The sequence below is a fragment of the Heterocephalus glaber genome, unplaced genomic scaffold (genome assembly GCF_053883595.1).
Source record: "Heterocephalus glaber isolate CG9 unplaced genomic scaffold, H.glaber_assembly_v1.0 deba00001472, whole genome shotgun sequence".
NCBI classification, from domain to species: domain Eukaryota; kingdom Metazoa; phylum Chordata; class Mammalia; order Rodentia; family Bathyergidae; genus Heterocephalus; species Heterocephalus glaber.
The window spans coordinates 38,302,787-38,325,319 of record NW_028258315.1 but is presented as its reverse complement, the minus strand read 5'-3'; the positions used below and the strand labels follow the sequence as shown (position 1 = coordinate 38,325,319).

Below are 22,533 nucleotides of genomic sequence, written 5' to 3'. Positions count from 1 at the left end.
AGTGAGTGGCGGTGGAGATAGATTCCAGCCTGGAGCCTTCCTTTCAACAGAACCTGAGCCAGAGGTACCAGCTCAGCAGTCAAACCATGCAAGATAATGAATGTTTACTGTTACTTAAAGCAGCCACATTTTGAGGAAATATGTTGGGGTGATTTATTTGGGGTGCTGCTAGAATGAAAACCTAAAAAGATAGGTATGGTTTTGGGACCCTGTGGTGAGCAGGGATGGAAGAAGATTTTGGCAAAGTGTTGTGCTGACTTTGAGAGCTGTAGAAAACTTCATAGAAGCATGACTTTCTTTAAGGAGGCCTCAAGAAAGGGCATAAAGGATGGAGAAAAAGGTTTATTAGGAACAGTTGTGTAGTAGTGGCAGACAGTTTACCAACAGTATTGCCTGAGGTAATGTGAGAAGCAGAAATTGCACCTGAAATTGTCATTGATGGTGACAGGGCTAAGGAGACATCCAGGTAGAGTACTGAAGGAGCCATTTGGCTTCTTGCTGCTTCTAGTGAAATGTGAGAAGATATACACTCAAGGAAGTACTGTTCAGTGGAAGACAGCCAGCACTTCTTGGTTTTGAAAATTATCCAGATGGTAAATGATTCTAAAATTAAGGAGCTCCCAGGAAAAACCAAGCAGCCATCCAGTGTCACCAGGGCACTGTCAGGAAAATTTGGTAAAAGGTAAATCTTAGAGAGTGACCATGTCTTATTCTGCTACAGCTGCTTTGACAAATACCACAAACTGGGCAATCTTCACGAGAAATTTATTTTCTCATTGTTCTGGAGGCCACAGTACTAGTCAGGGAGCCACTGGGTTGGTTTCTGGGTGAGGTGTATTTTTGAGTTGTAGGCAGCCAACTTCTCACTGTGCCCTCACATGGGCCTTCTCTGTGCTCACAGGGTAGACTGAGATCTCTGGTGTCCTGTTCTTCTTCTTACAGAAACACAACTCCTATCAGATTGGGACCTGTTATGGTTTACACATAAAACATCCCCCAAAGTTCCATGTCTTCAGAGTAGAGCTTTTGAAAGATGATTGGTTTCTGGAAGTGCTACATTCATCAGTGGATTGATCCACTCATGAGTTCAGTAGCTAAATGTGTTGTTAGGAGGTAGGTCACTGGGGCACGATCTGAAAGAGCATATTCTTGTCCCTAGCTCCTTCCTTCTCTCTGTTTCCTGGCTGTCCTAATATGAGCAGTTTTCTTCCACTAGGCTCTTCCACCATGCCATTTCTACCTTGGGCCATCTGACCATGGACTAAACCCACTGAAACCATGAGCCAAAATAAACCTCTCTTCCTTTAAATTGCAGGTGTCAGATATTTTGTCCCAGAGACAGGAAAGCTTTCTAACACAGGGCCCCACCCTCATGACCTCATTTAATATTAGCTATCTCTTTAAAGGTTTGAATTCAATCACATTGAGGATCAGGGCTTCAATATATGAATTTAGGGGACATAGCTCTGTCTGAATAGACTATGAAACTCTTTGCTCCAATTTCAAAAAGACTCACAGGAATGCATATGCTGCTGCCCCCTGCGCTTTTGCAGGAAGTCAGGCCCAGGCTAGAAAAATCCATCAAGAGGGAAGAAGGACACCATGTCCACCTCACCCTGAGGACCTAGCTGTGCAAATCCTCCAGAAGCATGAGTATCAAATGATTCTGCTGAGAAGGTTTCTGTGACAAAATGGAGCCAAGTGGCACTCTGAGAATTCTAATCTTGTGTGAAGAACCTTAATGGGGACCAACCCCCCTACAAAATGTGCATTTCTTTCTTACATAAACCTGATTATCTACTATTACCTGGAAACAAAGAAAATTACTTGTAATTATTCTAACCTGAAAAATAGCAAGTTTGAGAAGTTTTTGACTTCCCTCCCACATTACCTATTAATGGCTCTAAGAAGGAAATAATACCAAATTGATTTAGGGAAACACAATATATCAGACCTGATTCACTTTTCAAGAGGAGGTGGGCAAAAGGGATCTACCTGAAAAGAATTCCAATTAAAATAATTACCATTGTTACAGAAATTACTGTTTTTAAAAGATGAGTCCTCTATTGGAGAACACTTGAGAAAAGAGGAGAGAAAAAGAAAGCCACATGACCAGCACAATTAGGGAGAACAAAAGCCAAGCACTGTGGAAAGCACCTACTTAAATTCTCCCAGGCCTATGCTCTTTGTGGGCAGTGCCCATTCCTGAGAGCGTGCCACACTTTCTGAAGTTTTCAGAGCTGCCACGTGCCCAGGCCAGAAGAGGTGACACTGAAACAGAGTCAAAGGTGGTGTAGAGCACGTGGTAGCTGTTACCTTCTTTCTTTTTAAAAAAAATTTATTAGTACATATTTGCCATCCATAGTGGTCACATTCGTCAAAGTGAATTTATACCTGTCTATAATATATCTTAATTCTTTTTTTCCAATTCTCCTCCCCTCCCTTCAACCCTTCTTCCCCTCCTCATTTATAGAAGCTTTGTTTCCTTTTTTTTTTTTCCACTGTTACCTTCTTTCTCGGGACCCTCTCTCCAGGCAAGGGCTCCTGATACTACCGTCCTCTTATGGATGCAGGAGCAAATGATCCACTGCAAGGAACTTGAGTCTGAGAATCTGTGTAAAAATGACAAGGTTATAATGGATGAAGAAGCAATCAAAGGCCAGGATGGCTTCCATGCAAGGGCAGGTAGTCTGGACTTTGGGATAACCTTTGCGCTCCATTCTTGATGCCAGCAAGGTCTGGTTGGGGGTTTCATGTTAATGAAGACATTCTCAAATTATGAGGGGAAAGACCAGTTTTTAAAACTTTCAGTGTGCTGCAGATGGATTTTAAAAAAATAAAGTACCTTAAAAATTAATTTCTAAGAAAATGAAGTTAATAAAACAAAGAAATGTAAGCCCTACTACTTTGTGATTAGATCCAAAAGATATAGAAGTTATTCTGTCAAGTTATGAAAGCTATAAAAGTTTCTAAAAGCTTTGTGTTATTTCTGTTCTTAGCTCATTGCCCATGAGTAACCAGTCATCCTTTGAATGACCCTGTTCTGATGGTCAAGCTTTGAGTAGCAGTATGTCACAAAGTTGCTAATAGAATACTCTTCACCCAACAGGATCATGAGAAAATGAGTCTTATAGTCAAATAATGTGTGAAAAAATACTGTATAGATTTTTGGACATTCACAATGCCTGGTGGCATATTACATGTCCCGATAAATCCTGTTTAAAAAAAGAAAACAACTTGCTTATCTTTATTGAGCTCAATTTCCCAAATTTATATGATTATCTGTTACTTCCTTTTCTCTCCCTTTTTATTTTATTTATTTTTTAGTGCTGAGGATTGAACCCAAGGCCTCACATCTGCTAGGCAAGTGCTCTACCACTGAGCTACATCTCCAACCCTCGTTTATTTTTACATAACTCCTGCAATATTTGCCTAATTATATATTATCAGGCTCATGCACAGAAATGCTTGCCTGGGTTTGGTGTCATGGGAATCTGCCCAGCCTGGCAGGTCAAAAATGCTGGGATTCAACATGAAAAACCCCCAGTGTCAGTGCTTTGTCAGTTGTGGGTCTCCCCAAAATGGTGAACCTGGACTGTGTTTAGACAACGCTGGACAGTGCAGGGAATTGCATCCAGGAGGATAAGGGTTCCCCTTTCAGGGTGTAGCTGCAGTGAATATGAACTCTTGCTGATAGTGCTCTGCATTTTGTCACTTGCCCAGCTCTTTGGGCTATCGGGGTCTTTAGCAAAAGAGTAAGTGCTAAATAAACCCTCATTGAGTAGAAGGAGACTTATGAGGGTGCTCCAGTACACTGGCTAGAGTGACACTGCTGGTGCTTCCCAACACATTCAAGCTAGGCCCCAGGATGGGTCTCCCAATTAGTAGGTGTTGGACAAACATCCCATGGTGCAGTCAAGCTCCTTACAGGCTTTCAGATACTGCCTGGAAGTTCATTTGAATTCAGTAAGCCTCAACTCCCCCTAACAGAACAATTAATTATTTGTAGTCCAATTTCTGCACAAGGAACCCCAAGTTAAATGCCATTTACACTGATGTCAGTGGAATGAAAGAGCTGTATATGTGAGGGCTCAAGTCACTGTTCCAACAGTAATGGAAGAAACTGGCAACGGCCAGAAAACCACTGTTTCCCAAGCACATATTTTCTGCAGTTATTATTCCAAACCAAATTCAAACCAAAGTCAAAGTCATTTTCTTGTTTACTACTCACTCTGCTGATGTATGTCATCCTGAGTCACAGAAAAAAAAATATGGAGGTTTCCCTGATGACCAGATAGGCATACTGGTTAGTCCCAGAAAATGTAGCCACTTGTGTGCATGTCACACCATCCCTCTACACATCCACATGCATCGCCAGCCATGGCAGGCATCAAAAGAATTTCCATTGACACAGGACATAATTAATTAAAAGGTCCCCAGACTGTCACAGGCTTCTATGGGGTGTAAAATGTGCAGCAATCTTTGACGTGCTCCCAGCAAAAGGCAGAATCTGAGTCTCCCACCTGCAAATAAGGGAAAGTTCCAGGAACTTGCTTCTAACAAGCAGGCAGCAGCAGAAGAGAAAACCAAGGCCAGATTATAAAAGGGGATATGGCTTGCCCGTTGTCTCTCCCTCTAGGGATACATAGCTTGGAATTCTGATCACTAGATAAGAAGTGTCACTATTCTGAAGACACCATGCTGGAAAGACCATGAGTAGAGAACACACACACACACACACACACACTCCCTGAGGTTGAGGAGTCCAAGGGTCCCACCCCATCCCCAGTGTCTTACTTGTGAGTGAGGAAGACTCAGAGATGTCTCTGGCCATAGGAGCACACAATTAAACTGGGCCTATGCTGCATGATGGCTAAGTCATTACATTTTTGGGGATGATTTGTTATTTGGCAGCAGGTAACTATACGCTCCTTAAATGGGGTAGGATGGGAGCTCCTCTGAGTTTCTCTTCTCAGTATACACTATGGCCTCTAAGACTTTCCCAGTTAGGAAGGCTCAGACAAGAAGGAACCAGAGGCCACCTTGTCTCACAGGCTTCATCCTAAGGTGGCTGTCACTCATTCCTGGCTTCACATAGCTCACCTCCCAGCAGCTGGCTTCCAGTCTTCCTACTTTAGTGATGATGTCCCATTGGTTACTTGGTTGCTAACCTCAAATACCTCATTTTTCTTGGCCATCCCCGGGCTCCTGAGACCTATTCCTTGGCTTCTACACACAGGCCAGAGGCACTGTCAGTCCAGGCCCTGAAAGCACCCACAGGCTCCTGTTCCTGCTCACCAACTTACCAGGTTCCCTTGGAGCATCTAAGAGCCCCAGTAGTAGAACAAAGCTGTGAGTCTCCCACTGCTGAAAAGGAAAAAGGAGAAAACTCATGTCTTCATTAACACTGTAAGGAGCCAGTGCCAACCTGGAAATTGTGCAGTTGAGAGAGATAATGAAACTGGATCTATTTTGTCACAGAGGTCTGCTAAGGCTATGAGTGGGCAAACTCCCAATGTCTTTATATCTCAAATGGAGAAGATATTAGTGCTGTTGTGCCCATTAAATGCTTCATACTGAGCCTCTCATGGAGGAAGAGCTTCATTGGTAGGTTGTTCTGATTCTTTCTGGTTTATCATGGCCCATGCTGAGCTCCCATCACTCCTTGGCACCTCTGTCTGCCCTTCCCAGTTAATGTCACATTACCTTTCAAATAATTCAACCACTCTCCCCAGCCCGCAAAACCCCATGGTATCACCTGTCACATCTCTTCTCATACTTCACATCCAACCCAATGGCAAAGGTTTATCTTCAAATCACATTCAGATTTGGCCACTTGTCACCTCTTCACTACTCAGACCTTGTCTGAGCCATTATTGGTTCTCCTCGTTGACAGCCAGGACTCGCTCTCACCCCTGCCTGCTGCTACCCACCTCCCCACCAGCCAGGGAACTTTTCAACCAGCAGCCAGGGGGATTGTGACAGAAGTCACACCTGTGTTTTGCTCAAAATCCTCCCATCTTTCTCAGATTAAAGCCAAGTCCTCCTGGTGACTTCATGGTCTGGTGGTCTGGCCTCTGTTTTAGAATCTCCTGCTCTCCTCCACTTCCTGCCCCCTCCTGTACACCAGGGAACTCCTGCCTCACAGCAGGTACATGTGCCATTCCTGCTGTGCATGTGAGTCTCCTCCCAGTACCTGGATGGCTTTCTCAGCTACTTCCAGTATATTCCCAAAGGCAACTTCTCAGAGAGGTCCTTGCTCTGATCATAGCACTTGCCCTCCATCCTTCCTCCTCTCAGCTTTAACTGTTCTGTAGCCCTCACCACCTCTGACATACCATGCCTGGCCTTGCTGTGTCTGCTTTCCTTGCTGGGACAGAGGCTCTGAGAGTATGGGCCTTATCTGTTTCATCACTGCTGTGTTCCCAGGGCCCAGAAACTGCCTAATACAGAGAAAATGCTCAATGCACATTCCCTAAAGGGAGGGAGGGAAAAGGGAATACAAGACAGTTATTCTTGGGACCGAGGATTTAGCTCAGTGGTTCCGCAGCCCACCTTGTAAGCACAAGGTCCCAAGTTCGATCCCCGGTACCATAAAAAAAAGACAGTTATTCTTTGCTTCAAGCCACCTAGGAAAACATCCAAACTGATCAGGTATGGATCCTTGCTCAGTTGGTAACTAAGCCAGAGATACCTTTGGCACTTCCTCGGCAGGGAAAGTGAGGTATGCTGGCTCCCTGAGTGCCCTTCGCCTTACATTTAGTGAGTGAACAGCAGACTCACCATCAGTGTGTGGTTCACACTCCTTGTGACCTTAGGTGTGATCCTCCTTCATAAATAGAGATACAGTTAACATCTTGGGGTAAAGTCTCAAGGTGCCCAAGGTGAAGAGCACAGTGTGGCTGGAAGCCCAAGTCTCGCTTCCAGAATGCCAGTTCTTTGGGAAGTGCTTTAGCATGGGCAATGCCAGGCCTCCCACATAACTCACCACTCCCTCACTCATAGCAGGGTAAGGTAAGGGCTATGCACATGTCATGGACATTCCAACAGCTCAACAGTTTAGACACATGTGGAGATAAGATCAGGACAGAAGTTTTAGTCCAGGATCTGGCTGATAGCAGAACCAGGAGTTCTACAGCCTGAGAACCCCACTCTACAGCTGAGGAGCTAGCTATGACCACATGAAGTGAGTCAGTCTTCCCCTCTTAGGAGGGAACAAGAAAGATGTGTCAGCAGGCTCCCAGCACGCATAAGACAAGAGGCTTGTGCCACTAATGCATTGGGGTGACATACATACTTCATATACAAAGCCTTTTCCTTCTTGCTTTTGTTTTCAGTCATGTATTCGTTCAACAAGTGATACTCACCACTCAACTAGGTCATAAAGATAAAATTTGTAACGAATCTTACCTTCCTCCCTTCTCTAACCATTTTTGGAATGAAGGTGGCTGCCCCCATACACATATGGTCAAGACAAATTCTCCTTGAGGAAGTCAGACCCCTTGGAAGGCCCAGCTGGTCTGCTGGTTGACTTGAACATTCTGTAGCCCCGTACATATGACAGATGAGTTGGGCAACCTGTGTATAAGAGGACTTAAAAAAATCATTTAGAAAGCCAGGGGGAAGGCAAGAGAGCAATGACTGAAGATTGACTAGAGTTCTGGGTTCTGCGGGGACAAGCTTGTCAGTGCTGGCACTTCCACATGGCACAAGGCCCAGGCATAGCAGGTGGCATAGATACAGCCTTAATTGATAGCTTAATTAAGGAATTAGGTAGGTTATAACTTCCAACCCATAGCTCGGTTAAGCTAAATTTCATTATCTCCCTTGCCCATAGAAACACACATACGGAAGCAAACAAGGACTGGAGGCTGTCTACCCAAGAACTGTTGCTAAAAAGTTTGGTCCACCTGCAGGCAAGATAGGAAGAGAAATGGTGTGTTAATGGAGAAAATGTCAACTGGCACTTTCTTCACTTGCTGGGAGCTGCTCCAAGAAAGCCCCAGAGGCAACTATTCACCCTTTTCCCTTAAGGGCTTGCAGAGTTGCCTTCTGAGAAGGAAAAGCAGCATCTCCAGCAGCCAGAACAAACCCTTCAGAGATACTGAGCCTAGGAAGTGAATGAAGTCTGTGGAGACATGGAGGAAGAAGGCAAATGACCATTCATCTCCATAGCTCTGTACAGGAAGCTGTTATGTAGGGTGGCTGCCTCAGTCTGTCAAGGGTGTGGTAGGTGGGGAGGAGCCCAACGAACTTGAACTTCCTACTGACTGTTCTTCAGGACCCCTGGCCTTGAACCTTGTTACTCAGTGTGGTCCCTAGGGTAACAGCACCAACCACACCTGTGAGCTTATAAACCATACAGAATCTCAGAGCAAATGGCAGACCTTTGAAATCACAATCTGCGTTTGAGCAAGACCCTCAGGTCATTTGTATGTACATTAAAGTTTTAGAATAAGTGACCTGGATAACTGAGAGCATAGTCTAACTTCCAGTTCAAATAACTCTTTCAATTTTGTAATAATCCAAGAAAGTATTACTGAGGACTTCAAGGAGGGTGGTTTGGGTTGTTTTGAATTGTTTTGTTTTTTGAGACAGGGTCTCGCTGTGTAGGTCAGGCTACCCTCAAACTCTCGGTGATCCTCCTGCCTCAGCCTTCCAAGTGCTGGGATTACAAGTGTGTGCCACCACACCTGGCTCTGGGGTTGTTTTTTAAGGAGTATAGTGAACAAAATTTGACTTTGTTCTGATGGACCCTTACTGGAACATAGTCAATAACACTATGTTGAGTGAATGTGACTCACGAACTGTATTACATGTACCAACCTACACAGTAATTCCATTAAGTCTTATTTTTGTCAAGCTTTTACTTCTATTAATTGAACCAAAATATCATCTTCTATTTGTGACTGGGTTTGTTGGTTTTACATTTATCTGCCTTCCTCTCTTCTCTGTTGTCAGGCTGGGGGGGTGCTGGCTTCAGGAAGAGTGCAAAGTTATAGTGCCCACTTTCCTGCTTCTGACTTGCTACTGTCACTCAGCCTCAGGATGAAGCACAGGCTTGGAAAGGTAAAGTCTAGTCCCTGCCTAGTCGCAAGACCTTGAGTAAGTCCCTTGAGGTTCTAGGCTTGCTTCTTCATCTGTAAAATGCCAACCACAAACTAGACCACCGAAAGACAGAAATTTGACATTGGGTGTGATCTGAGATGTCCTGAAGACCCCCAACATAGTTTTCCGGCTGTTGGACATTTGCTGGGTTAGGCAGCTTCTTTTTGGCCTCTTGGTCCTCATGTGAAGTTGTCTGGGGACTGACTTCTGGGTATGTTGTCCCTAATGTCTACCAATACGTTATCACAAAGAACTTTGGGGTTTCTTTACATGGTTCATAATTTCTTTTTTGGTACCGGGGATTGAACTCTGGACCTTCTGATTTCAAGGCAGGCAGCAGAAACACTGAGCTAAATCCCCGACCCAGTTCATAATTTCTTATATCAGCTTCAATTAAGTTCTCATTTCCTTCCCTTCTCTTGGCTTATCTCAAACTTAATTTGTAGATTACAGTGGATTTTAAAAAATACATTATATAGTTCCCTTTTTAGGACTCTGACTAAACACACTCCACCTGGTGTAACAAAGACTGGTTCAAGCTTGGATTCCTTTTCTGAAGTTATTTCCAAGAACCTATCCATAAATTAATAGTTACGGTATGTTTATTGGTCTCCAGGACTAATAGTATATTGATTCAGGGCAGATTATCATCTGGTTTGGCTAAAGAATCTAATTTTCTATTAACCACCTGTTCCACTCATATCATCTTGTATTGAAACACACAATATTCAGGAGCACCTAAGTGCAGTGTGTGGACCAGGGCTGACCCAAACAGTTTTCTCCTGGTCTGCAGAGATTTACACTTGATCTTAGCCAAAAGGCCAAGAAGCGATGCAGAGATTTAAAAATAAAAATCAATATGAAGTATTTTTTAAAGTTATATATGTTTAATTTAAAAGGATTGTTCACTTTTGATTTATATTTTATTTCCTTTTTGTGCATATTTTTATGAACATAATATTGACAAAATACAAACAGAAAACTGTGACAGTGCCTAAATCTTAGAGAATATTTTGGTGATCCATAAAATTCAAAGTAGGCTACTCTGCACTAATGGATCATCCAGTGATTTTTAAGAGACAGAACAATCCAGGTTTAAAACTGCCTCTACCGTCTTCCTGAAATCAATAAATACTTTCCCGTGATTTCTGATCAGGGTTGGTCAGGGATGAAAAGACTGGCTTCCTAGGTATCCTTTTAAAAAGAAGCTTTAAGTCTGACATCGATTTATTCAGCATGAAGAGAATGTGAGGTGTCTGATCTGAGACTCTCTCCATATTTCGAGGTCTTCATATTTCTGAGACATCTGCCTTTAAAATATTATAACTGCTTTTCAAACTTTCCATCATTGGGCATCATCCTGACCTCAGCTTCAATAGTAAAATGCAGCATGCTTTCATCCTCGGGCCATGTTAGCCTTAGAAAAATCAAGACATGGCTTTTCTTGGTCTTTGTCCCCTAAAGGCCACCTGCTATCTTTCAGGGCTGGCCCTCTCCAGACTGATGAACAGTAAAGGAGAAAACGAGTGTACAGACTGAGGAAGAGCAGTCTGAGAACCCCTCCAGAGAGGACCAGCCTTCACTGGATTCCCAAAGCATAGCATTTGTTCATGGTGAATGGGGGTGGTTATGTTCTGCTTCCCCTCTCCTCTCCTGTCTCCAGCCCTTGTTAGGCACCTTTGCCCCCCTACTCACTGCCCTGTCTCATTTCCATACGGCTCATCCTTATGTCCCAGATGCAAGGCCATCAGTTCCAATTTTTTTTCACAATTTACCGTCAAAACCCTCCAAGTCTCGGGCAAACAATTTCACATGACCCTCCCAAGGGTCCATGGTTCTCACACTCACAGTTAGCAACTTCCCTCCCCACCCACTCATGACCTTTGACACAATCACACGTCCAGGCTGGTCTGAGGCAAAGCCAGAAGCCAAAAGCCAGCTAAGGCCCATAGGAACATAGCTTTGTAGCTTTTTTCACTTAGCAATAACTCACAAGTATCTTTCCATATCAGTACATACAAAGCTTCCTAAATGTTTTGTAAGGATATACTATAATTTAACCTATCATCTACTGATGGGCATTTTTTCTCTATTATAAAAAAATGGTACCACAAACATCCCTTTACATATACCTTTTCTCACTTGTTTCTGCTCATACAAGTAGTACTGCTAGATCAAAGAATATATAAATTCTGACAATGGAAAAGTGGTACATTTTTGGAGTGCAATTTTCCTCTTCCTAGCAGAGTATGAACACTATCCTTTTGGACAACTGTCTTTTCCAATCATTGTTTCAGTTTCATTTCTCTAATTAACAGGAATATAGAACATGTTTATTTGTACACTTTCTTTTCTTGGCCTATATTTCATTTGGGGGTAAAAGTCTACAGAGGAAAAGTCTTTAAATAAGAATATGACCCTTCCCCAGTACAAACATTTGCACCTCTTCCCTAGCTGCACTTAGCATCCCTGCTCCAGGAATGATCAGAACAGTGGCAGGCAAGGCCTGGCTTCCCCATTGCATTCATGAGATTAAGTCCAGCCACATTTGTGGAAAAGCAGACTTGCCTCCGAGTTTGTTTTCAAGCCCATGTTCTTTCCATTGTACCACTGAAGACCTCCAAGTAAAAAATCCTCTAATGTGATTTAAGGTGGTTTCCTGATAATGATAGAAGACATGTGAGCTACAAGAAAAAAGAAAAATGTGCAGAGAGCCATCTCCCTTCTTTCTCTAAGGGCCAATGCACTTTGCTTGTTAAGAGGCAGGTCATTCATGGTTTCTCAGCAAGAGTTTAATGCCCAAGGCTCCAATTTCTTGCAGCATATTTCTGTACAATTGCATTACAAAGAACAATTTAGGTTCTAGGGATTAGATTACCGAATCATGAAATGTTGGACTGTATCAGTGTTTAACTTAAAAAACAAAAACTAACCTAATTCCTGGGCTTGACTCCGAACAGCCCTGATTTAACTGGTCTGGGACAGGCCCAGACAGCAGTACTTTTAGAAGCTCTCCAAGTGATTCTTATTTGCAGACATGGCAGAGGTCCATTGTCTTACATTCTCTTCTGACATTTTATAGCTGAGGAAAGTGAGGCCCAGAAAGGGAATGTGACTTGCCCAAGGTCACACTGAGAAGCAAATTCAGATTATGCAAATTTGATGGCTCCTACTCCATTCTACCAAACTGACAAATTCTTAGGGTCATTGTCATTGTTCCTTTTCAAAGATAACTGATAATGGGATTATTCATGGCACAGACAGGGCTGATAGGTTTCATGTCTGTGACTCCAGCTGTTTGTCAACATGGGCTACTCTGCTCTCCTTGTTCCCAGGTTGTGAAAAGCTGCCTCATCTTTCTTGGCTTCCAGCCAGTCTCCTCTGCCCATTATCAAGACTACATCCCCCCAATGTCCACTTCAAGGCTTAAGATGATTACTAAAGGCACTCATGGCTCCGGGTGCCCTTCCTTCGTGGTCCCTGCCATAGAAGTGGATAGTCACATGACCCATGTCTGCCTTCCCCACCGTTTTACAAGGGGAGGGACTGCTTGATCTTTGCCATTGCTTTGCTAACACTTGACATTTATCCAGCATAGAGGAGACAAATAGGCCTGTCTTAGAGCAGAACCCTGCTCAAACTCTGGCTTTCCATTTCTACATCCAGAGTGTGCACATCAGAAAACTAAGCAGAGAGGCTCAGTGATCTATCTGCCCAGACTCACCATGAATTTGTGACAGAGCTTATTAACTCAAGATGGACTTGGCTGTTCTGTTCAATACTGTTATGGTTTAGATCTAGAATGTTGGAGGTGGGGCCTGGTCAAAAAAAGTGGGTCACTGGAGGTGTGACCTGGAAGGGTACATCTCCCTTTCTGGCTCCTTTTCTAATTCCTGGTTGCCATCAAGTGAGCAGTTTTCCTCCACCAGACTCTTCCACATTGCCCTTCCCACCTTGGAGCCAGCCATCTGTGGACTAAAAACATGATCCAAAATAAATCTCTCCTTTAAGCTATGTGTTGAGTATTGTGTCCTGTCGATGAGAAAGTAACAAAGACAAATACTGACTGATATCTAGCTTATGGAGAAGGTAATCTTTTCATCTTTGAACATTGCTATTTCTAAGTCACATCTCCTACATGGCAGTAATGTTTAAATAATTACAAAGTCAATGATGCTCACAAATAGCTGTTTTCTCCAGGCTGTCTTTTATATTCAGATTATGTTGATTTTCCTCCAAATAAACCCAAATCTGAATTACAGAAAGTTTAATAATTGTTTTAATACTTAAGAATATGTAATACAACAGTGGAATAAAACCAAAGGGTCTTATTGTAGAGGTACTTGAGAATTTTGAAGTCAAACTGATTTCCAATTACCAGTTTTCCATATATATTCATCCCTCCTCCCCATCTCTGACTTAACTGCATCTTTCATTCCAGCTACTCTTCATCCACATCTTTTGAGAGGCCCATCACTTTCCACTTTCACCTGTGATCACTGCAATCTGACTGGGGCTCTAGAAGGGACAGCACTACAGCAAAGAGCTCCTAATTGTAAATTCAAATTGACTTTTCAGTCTCCCATCACTTGACCTTTCTGCTGCATTTTATACCACTGATCATTTCCTCCTTGGAAAATCTACTTCATCAGCCCTGGCATCATCTTAAACTGTACCAAGCATGCTTTCTCTCTCATGTATCATCTGCAAGTTTATTGCTTTTCCTCTGTTCTCCTCTAGGCTCTTGGGTCCATAAAAACAAGGCCATCTCCCTCTTGGTCACTAGAACGTAGCACTGTGTGCCATGATTATAAATAATATTACAAACTATTAGTGGGAGGACACTTTCAAGCACTTTAACTCATTTAGTCCTCAGAACTATGAAATAAAAACTACAATATCCATTTTATAGATGAGGAGGAAGTGGAATATAAGCTCCACAAGGACAAGGACTTGTCCTGTCCCATCCCAATTCTATTAGGACCTAAAAGAATGGCCAGTCACACATGCAAAGTCCATATCCAAGGCAGACTCCAGTCACTGGGCACTCAAATATGGTGGAGTCAGTTCATGACTGTTCCTCTCTCTGGCACCTCTTAAATGCTCATACTTTGTAGCTGAGCAAAGTGGACCCAGTAAGAGAATATAACTTGTTTTAAGGTCACACTCAGTAGCAACTCAACTCAGACTACCCTACAGACTTGACAGCCTTTAGTCCACTTTACTGAACTGATAAATGCAAAGGAACATTGTTCTTTGTCAAAGTGGACTCTGCTAAATGTTATTACTCATGGCTTATAATTTAAAACGAACTCCAGTTGTTTTTGTCAGCACTGACTCTCCATCCTCTGTTGGCACCTCCTCCCAGGGTGGGCACTCTCTCATGACTATACATCTTTCATGCTGGCCAGCCCGAGCTCTCTGGAGCAGCCAACTGCCTGTCAGACAATACCAACTGTCAATCCCGAATCCTAAAATTCTTCATGTCAAAACAGAAGTTTTCCCACCAAAGCTAAACTGGCCCCTTCTCCTGAAGTCTTTTTATCATATGGTGGCCCCATCATCCACCCTTCCACTCAGCTTGGGAATCAATCCTCCTTCAGCAGAATGTCAGAGCACAAATTCAGAAGAAAATAGCCCCACTCAAAAAAGAATAAATATGTCCCTTTTTTTTTGTTTTTTGTACCGGGGATTGAACTTGGGACCTTGCGCTTGGGAGGTAGGTGGTGGAACCACTGAGCTAAAGCCCTGACCCACCCACCCCCACAAAAAAAAGAATAAATATGACTAACTTTATGACTAACTTTATCAAAAGAAGTGGAAGCCATGTACCATATAAAACATTGCTGAGAGAAATTAAAGGTGAGACTAAATGGAGAGATATTCTATGCTTATAGACTGGAAGATTCGATGTTAACATGATAATCTTCCTGAACTCATACATAGATTCAAAATAATCCCTATAAAAACCCTAGCAGTCTGTTTGGCAGAAACTGATAAGCAGATCCTAAAATCTACATAGAAATAAATCCAAAGGCCTCAGAATACCAAGTATGAAAAATTAATGTTTCTACCTCTGCACATATGGAAAATTATGGAGTTGGAGAATTTACACTTAACAATTTCAAAACTTAAACTCCTACACATATGCTCAATTGACTTTTGACAGAGGTGCAATGAGGGAAGTCTTTTTTTTAGCACATGGTGTCGAGGTCATTGGCCATCTGCTGGAATTTATATCCTTACCTCACCCTATATATCAAAATGGCTCATATCCCCAAATTTAACAGCAAAAACTATAAAACTTTCAGAATGAAACAGGAGAAAAAATCTTTGTGACCTCAAGTTACGCAGGAAATACAGTACTAAAAGACAATCTATACAAGAAAAACTAATAAATTAGACTTCATTAAAATTAAAAATATTTGCATTTCAAAAGACACCATTAAGAAATTATACACAAGTCACAGGGTGGGAGAAATTATTTGCAAATCATTTCTTATAAAGAACTTGTATCCAGAATACATTAACTCTTCCTATTCAATAAAAATAAAACTGGATTAAAAAGAACAAAAATGTAAATAGACATTTCACCAAAGAGGAAATACAATTGGCTCACAAGCATATGAAAACATCATTAGCTATTAGGGAAATGCAAACTGAAGCCATAATGAAATACTTCACATCCACTAGGACGGCTATAATTTTTTAAAAATCAGATAATCGCAAGTGTTAGCACAGATGTGGAAAACCAGAGCCCTCTTCCACTGTGGGTAGGAAGGGGGAAGGCTACAGCTGCTTTAGAAAAGTTGGGAAGTTTCTTAAAAGTTAAACATGTATCCACTTAAACATGTGTACACAAATGGCACAACAGCATGTGCAAACAACTCATGAATCTATCAACGAGTGAATGGGTAACACAATGTGGCTTAGCCATACAACAGAACACTAGACAGTAATAAAAAGGAAAGTAATTACTGATATATGCAAAAGCAATGCTAAGAAAGAAGCCAAATACAAAAGATGCATTATTTGGTTCCATTTATATAAAGATTTATATAAAGTGTCCACAAAGGGCAAATCAGGACAGAAAGTGGATCAGTGGCTGCCTGAGGCTTAAAATGGGTATGGGTGTGATTGCAAATGGGAATAAGATCTTTTTTGCAGTAATGAAAATGTTCTCGTATTAGCTGAGATGACTGCACTATTACAAAAAAAAAAAAAGCAGAAACTTAAAACGGTTGAGTTTTATGATAGGTAAATTTTATTCCCTTAAATTACTTCAGGGGTAGGGCAAGAAACACAGGCTGGGGATTCAAATTAGATTCTAGTCCTGGTGCTATTACTTAACTAGCTGCCAGTTAAACTTTGAGCCTTAGTTTTCTCAATGGTAAACTGGGAATTACAATAGTATATATTCCACAGTTATTGTGAGGATTAAAGGTAATACAAGTAAAATGCTTAGCACAGCAACAAACATAAGCATTGGGTGTTAGCTCCTTTTCCTATTAGGATTATTCAGATTACTTTGTCAACTCTGGCCAATTTCATTTAGTAATTAGTTCTGAATCACCTTTTCTTCACAACTTCTTCCCTGGCCTTAAGCTCTACACTCACCATGGCCTCAGGTCTGCCTAACCACCTCTGGCTTGTTTCTTCGAACCTATTCTCCACAGCCTCAAGGGACCACGGAAGAAATGGAAACATGAACTGTGGCAAAATTCACCTTCAGGATCAGGCCCTAAGGCCGTCCATAATCTGGTCTCTATGGAATTCACCCCACATCCCCCACAATTACAGACCTATCAAGGGGGCAAATTTCCCCAAACCACGCAATAGTTCTCGCCATTCACCTCTCCACAGAATGCCACTTTTTCCCTGCCTTTTGTCTATGACTACGCTAATACTCTTTAGCTCAGTAGAGGCAACTCACAAGCCTTCCCAGAACCTGGAGCTAGGTTCACTTTTGGTCTTTCTCTGCCTATAGTAACAGCCGCTATGCACTTCCAACACCGAATGGAGACATACAGATTACAAAGCTTGTCTCACAACCTAAGTGTGGACCTAGTACACTGTAGATGCCCAATAAAATGACTGGTCAAATGAAGAACCAGAGTACTCAGCATCTTCTCAGGTCTTACTCTTCCAAATAGCTGAGGAGTTTCTAAACACGAGAAAGAAAATGAGATAGTTGTGTAGAAAATGGAAAACTTAGTAAGGCCTCACCTGTTTTCAAGGACTACTGGAAGCAGCAAATAGAGAAAGTTACAGGACCATGCTACCTATCTGAAGCCATTCACACTATGACTGGCAGTAGTTCATTGAAATGTGCATAGATGGCTAGTAATGTTAAATCTTTCCAATGAAAAACTTCCTAGCTTTGCTGACATCAGAGTTTCTAAACTCTGCAATTTGATCTGTTAGGGATTTTTGAGCTTGCCCATAATAAGAAAATAAGATGGGAGGTGGGGTGCTAACAAAGGACTTAATGATTAAACTTTAAGTTATGGGAAAAAATACAATTATCTGATGCTTAAGTTCCATACCAGATACTATGACTTAAGCATGGTGAGGTGTGGGACCCAAGCAGAAAAAAACTTTGAAGTTTACCAGAAAAAGAGCAACAAACTAAAGATTCACTCTTAAGAAATCTAAAAAGTTCCTTTATTTCTTAGCCTTTTTATCTATAAATTGGTGGCAATTATATGTTGATTTATAGATAAAAGTGAAAATCTTTCTAAATGTAAAATGTATAAAAATGTTAAATGTATTCTTTTTTTTCCATTCTCAATACCTTGGGTCATCTTATCCACACTATTATCCACAGTAGATTTAGACATTTAAAATCCCCTTAAGGAAAATTTAAAACAAAAAAAATCCCAAAATCTTAATCATAGTAAGATTACGGTGCATACACACCATGAGGTGCACACTAAAATAGAGGCGTGATTCTAAGAGCTGAGAAAAATACTATTTTCAGAAGAGGAAGCTGTAGGTCCTCCGAGTAAAACCACATTTGGAGACACAGCATGTTTTTCTCTAATCATGAAAATGAAAACTGCTGACTGCTAAGTACTGAATGGGGACTGTATTACACTGGAAACCAAAGTTTTAGATGACTACAACTACAAAAGTGATGCTGAGTATGACACAAGTTAGAAATGTCTTAAAATGGAAAAAAATTACATCCTATAAAAAATGTTTTTCTTCTCCAGAAATGTCCTACTTTTTTCATTCTTTCAAGAAACCTATCATTGATACTCTGACCTGACTTTATATATATATATATCTCAGATTTAAGAAGTTATTTATTTTTTTTAAATCCTTTAAAAATAAACACCTGAAAGAGTCAAAGTTTTAAAAGCTTTTGAGAACTTGGGTCTAGTTTAACTTCTCAAGATAAGAATTTAAAAAAGAATCATAAAGATAAAAAAACATTCCAAAATGCTTATTATGTTGGGAAAAACTGTCAGGAAGAAAAGAATCAATGGAAAAACACATTATGTGTATGCAGTTATAGAGTAAAATTACCCTTACAAAATATGTTTTATATAAATACATTTTGACCTACTTTGCCAATATTATTTCACTTTTTACCATTACTTCATTATCTTTTATTAAAAAATAAATTTGAAAGAGGAAAACTGTATGGTGGCAAAATTTCAAATTAAATTTTCCCACTTAAAAAACTAACAGGTACATTTTAAAATGAAAATAAAACCTTATTGCTATTAGTAATTTCATTAAATAAAGAAAAGGTAATGTAGTTCTAAATACAGTCTTACTACAAACTAATACAACATACAACATAGAATTGTAACACATATAAAGCATTATGGATGAACACCAGGCAACATCTACTCAATTAAAAAAGAATTAGCCTTAAAGGCATCAGAGATACAGCACTTTTGCCATATTAAAAACAAATGCACACAAAAGACAAAATAAAATATTACTTTCAGCATGTTAATAAAATTACATAAAAAAGCATACAGGTAAAAACTGTCATAGATGACATAAGAAAATAGTATGTGTGTGTGTGTGTGTGTGTGTGTGTGTATATATATATATATATATATATACTATTTTGTGCATATATATAAATCTACAGTATTTCCCACTGTTGATATATATTTTGGAGCAGCTCAGATGCTGCTATAATAAACTAAATTATACAGCTTGGTTCATTACAAGTCACAGAATCATAGTTTAAAAATTGGACTTAATATCATCTGCTACATCTTTATATACATTTATTTCTCAGCTTCCACATGATCTAAATCAAAAGCCCAGTTATTTTACCAGAATTTTGAGTTTCAGTGTAGTTTAACTTTAACACACTGCATTTGTTTTGCCAATAACATCATTCCAAAGTTGATTAAAATTATATTCTATATACATTGTTACATTCACTAGCTAAACAAATGTTACTTTCATTTTAAGACATATTCTTGTACCTCAAAAGCTTACAGCCCTAACTTGCAACAGGAAGAACCATCAATGTTAGATTATCTATTTTCTGTTATGCAAATATGAGCAAAGTAATGTTGAAAACAAGCACTCCACTTAAATACAATGTCTTACTTTTGTGCAGTGCCCAAAATTTTGTCAGTGTTCAGTGTTTGGTAACTGTAGTGTAATAGGATATTTTTAAAGACATCACTGGGCCAGGGATTTAGCTCAGTGGTTCCACCGCCTGCCTAGCAAGCGTAAGGTCCCGAGTTTGACTCCTGGTACCAAAAAAAAAGACATCACTGATTTTTTTTTTAACCATGAACCTAAATTTTTTTTCACCAGTGAAAAAAGAAAAAGAAGACTTTTGAAAGTATAAAAGTCACACTGTATTTTTAAAAAGAATTAAAATTCTAGACTTCTAATAACAATTAAGGTAAATTTTTTTTTTTACAATTTTAATATGGATAAATAATGTAAAAGCTAATGTGGAGGACTGGTACGAGCAGCAATATCAGGTTGACTACATTTTTAAAGAAAGAGTGTCAGAAATAGCTCATGTTAACAACTACCCTGGGCCCTTGGGGAGGAGGCCCTGAAAGAATGAAGGGGCAGAGTGAGAAGTGACCATACTACAAACCCTGCCCTGACATGGACTTCTTCTGCAAGTGCTGCACAAGCAGTGTAGCTTCTCTTGCAGAATCCCTAGAGAGCTGTGCTGCAGCATTTCCCCGGCTTCTGCCAAGGAATAGTCTGCTCTGAGCTGTGAAAGTCAGACCAGAGCAAAGAGCACGGAAGCACTAAGACTGATCTGGGGTCCAGATACAATAAGTGCTGCACCTTTGGCTTAACTGCTCCAGTTTTTAAGCACCATTGAGTGGTTAGCTTTTCTCTCCAATGTCTTTAATTTTCAGACTGAAAGAAAATGGCAGCAGCTGAAGGAGAATGATGAGCATTTGCTGAGATGTATTAACAAAGTCAGGTAAACTTTTATTCAGGTTAGGTTTTAAGTTAAAAAATATGAAGGGGAAAAACTGGACTAAAAGATAAGGAAAAGAAGAGTAACATTATTTCATGGAGACTGAAAATAGTTTTAAAAAATATTTCTTCAATTCTGTGCTCAAATGTGTATGCATAGATGACTATAATATCTATTAAAAGACACATACACCACATAGAGCCTCAAAAATATCTGCTCAACAGTTTTTCAGGGCTTTGTAATATTTGCCAAAATAGAATGGGCCAACAGAATGAAAATGTCCAGGTTTTGAGAACGATATAAATGAAACTGAGTAAAGAATCATCACTGCGTGCATCCCTAAGTGCTATTGCTATGTTTCCAGGTTAAATTTTTAAGAGGTTCAGTGATGATGCAATTTAAAATGCTCATCTTAAGCAGCATCTACATGGGGATGAAAACATTTCTAAATATTCTTATTACTAATATACATGAGAATTGTGCGAGTTGTTTACAATAATATCAAATACTGCTTTGGCAATTAAAACATAGCAATGCAGGTTTCATAGTTTCTATTCTCTTGCCTTTAGTAAGGATAAACTCTCACAGCAATACTGACTCTTGAACAGAAAGCCCCTCCCGATTTCTATAGTGATATGCTGGAGGCAAGGGCCCTGCATATTGATACCCAGCTGGACTGGCATCATCTATAGCTGGTGAAGTTTTATACCGCACTGGGCTATCAACTGAAACTGCTGGGAGGTTATGGTCCTGAAAGGGCACATGTTGAAAGGCTGAATATTTTGGTAAATTGCTTAAGTGGCTACGGTTAGTATCTCGAGTCCATGATTGTCCATGCATCTCTGGTCTGCATGTATAACCAACTTCTGACCATTTTCTGTTATCTGGCAAATAATCTACTGGAGGAATGATAAATTTACCATTCTTTGGTGACCCTGAATGGCCCGAGTATCCCCCAGCACCAATATCAACAGGAAGGACTTCTATTCGACTAGATGGTAGTACAAGAGGGGCTAGACCGCTATAAGGTTTCTCTGGAGAAGTATCAACTGAAAGAGTAGAAACATAAGGTCTCCTGGAAGGATTCATTTGAGTTCCAGGACTAATCTGCGGAGACACAAAGCTGTTAGCAGTGGGGATGTGTTTCGGAGAATTTCCATGGTAAACAGGGGGATTGCTGTAGGATGGAGGATACATGGTCCCTTGATCTTCTTCTAACTGAGATGGATATTTTCCATAGCTTGGAGGCTGTACTTTAAAGGTAAACTTGTTGAGTACTTTTGGTGGACTACAACCTGGCTCAGCGTGCTTTCTTGGACTGTTGGAGTAAATGACATTCCTTGGACTTTGAGAGTAAGCCCTCTCTAGTGCCTCTTCAACAGAAGCTCCGTTTTCATTTTCACTCCCAGGAACATTATCATACTGTGATGCATTAGAGCCCCGCTTCCCATCATCACCATCCAAGACCTTCATCTTCTGCCTTGCATTTGCTATCCGAGCATCAGCAGAACTTGGAGTGGTGACTGTAAGTGTGGGGTGGACCGATCTGCTTTTGCCTTCGATGACATATTTGGCAGTTCTTTCAACAGCTGAACTATCTGATGGTTTATTCCATTTGGGCATAAATTCCTTCTTGATATTTGAAGTAGCATTGCTATTTTGGTTAGCAGCTGCATGGTTATAGTGCCTGGAATTGTCTTGTGGACCTGAAGAAAGTTTTCTTTGAAAATTCTCATCTTTAAGATTTTTACTATCTTCATCCACTGATTTCTGTCTGAGCTGCCTCACTCGTTCTGGTGTACCAGTTTTATTCTGATGGTGGGGGGAGTGCTCATGCTTTCTGTGAGGTGATGAGCCACTTTCTCTTCTGCTGTTTATATAGGGACTGGGCCTGCCAACACTTCTTTGCCCATTGCTAATGTGGTTAATTCCACCAGAAAGACATTCAGGTGGAAGCTGCCCCAATGGTTTCTTTGGATATTCATCCTCTTTAC

At 40.7% G+C, this 22,533-nt stretch overlaps 1 protein-coding gene across 9 annotated transcripts in view; it reads right to left on the bottom strand.

Annotated features, from left to right (window-relative positions):
• The window catches only part of Usp6nl (USP6 N-terminal like), a 303,422-nt gene that overhangs the window by 29,778 nt on the left and 251,111 nt on the right, over positions 1-22,533 (bottom strand). For 8 of the 9 annotated variants that reach the window (XR_015439473.1, XR_015439471.1, XR_015439469.1 and 5 more), the window contains one exon: positions 1-22,533. This exon is cut by the window's left edge. Coding sequence is in view for 1 of the 9 variants with exons in the window: in XM_087181952.1 (XP_087038078.1) it covers positions 21,122-22,533 (1,412 nt within the window). In the remaining 8 variants the exon portion in view is untranslated. The other variant, XR_015439468.1, reaches the window with a different exon arrangement.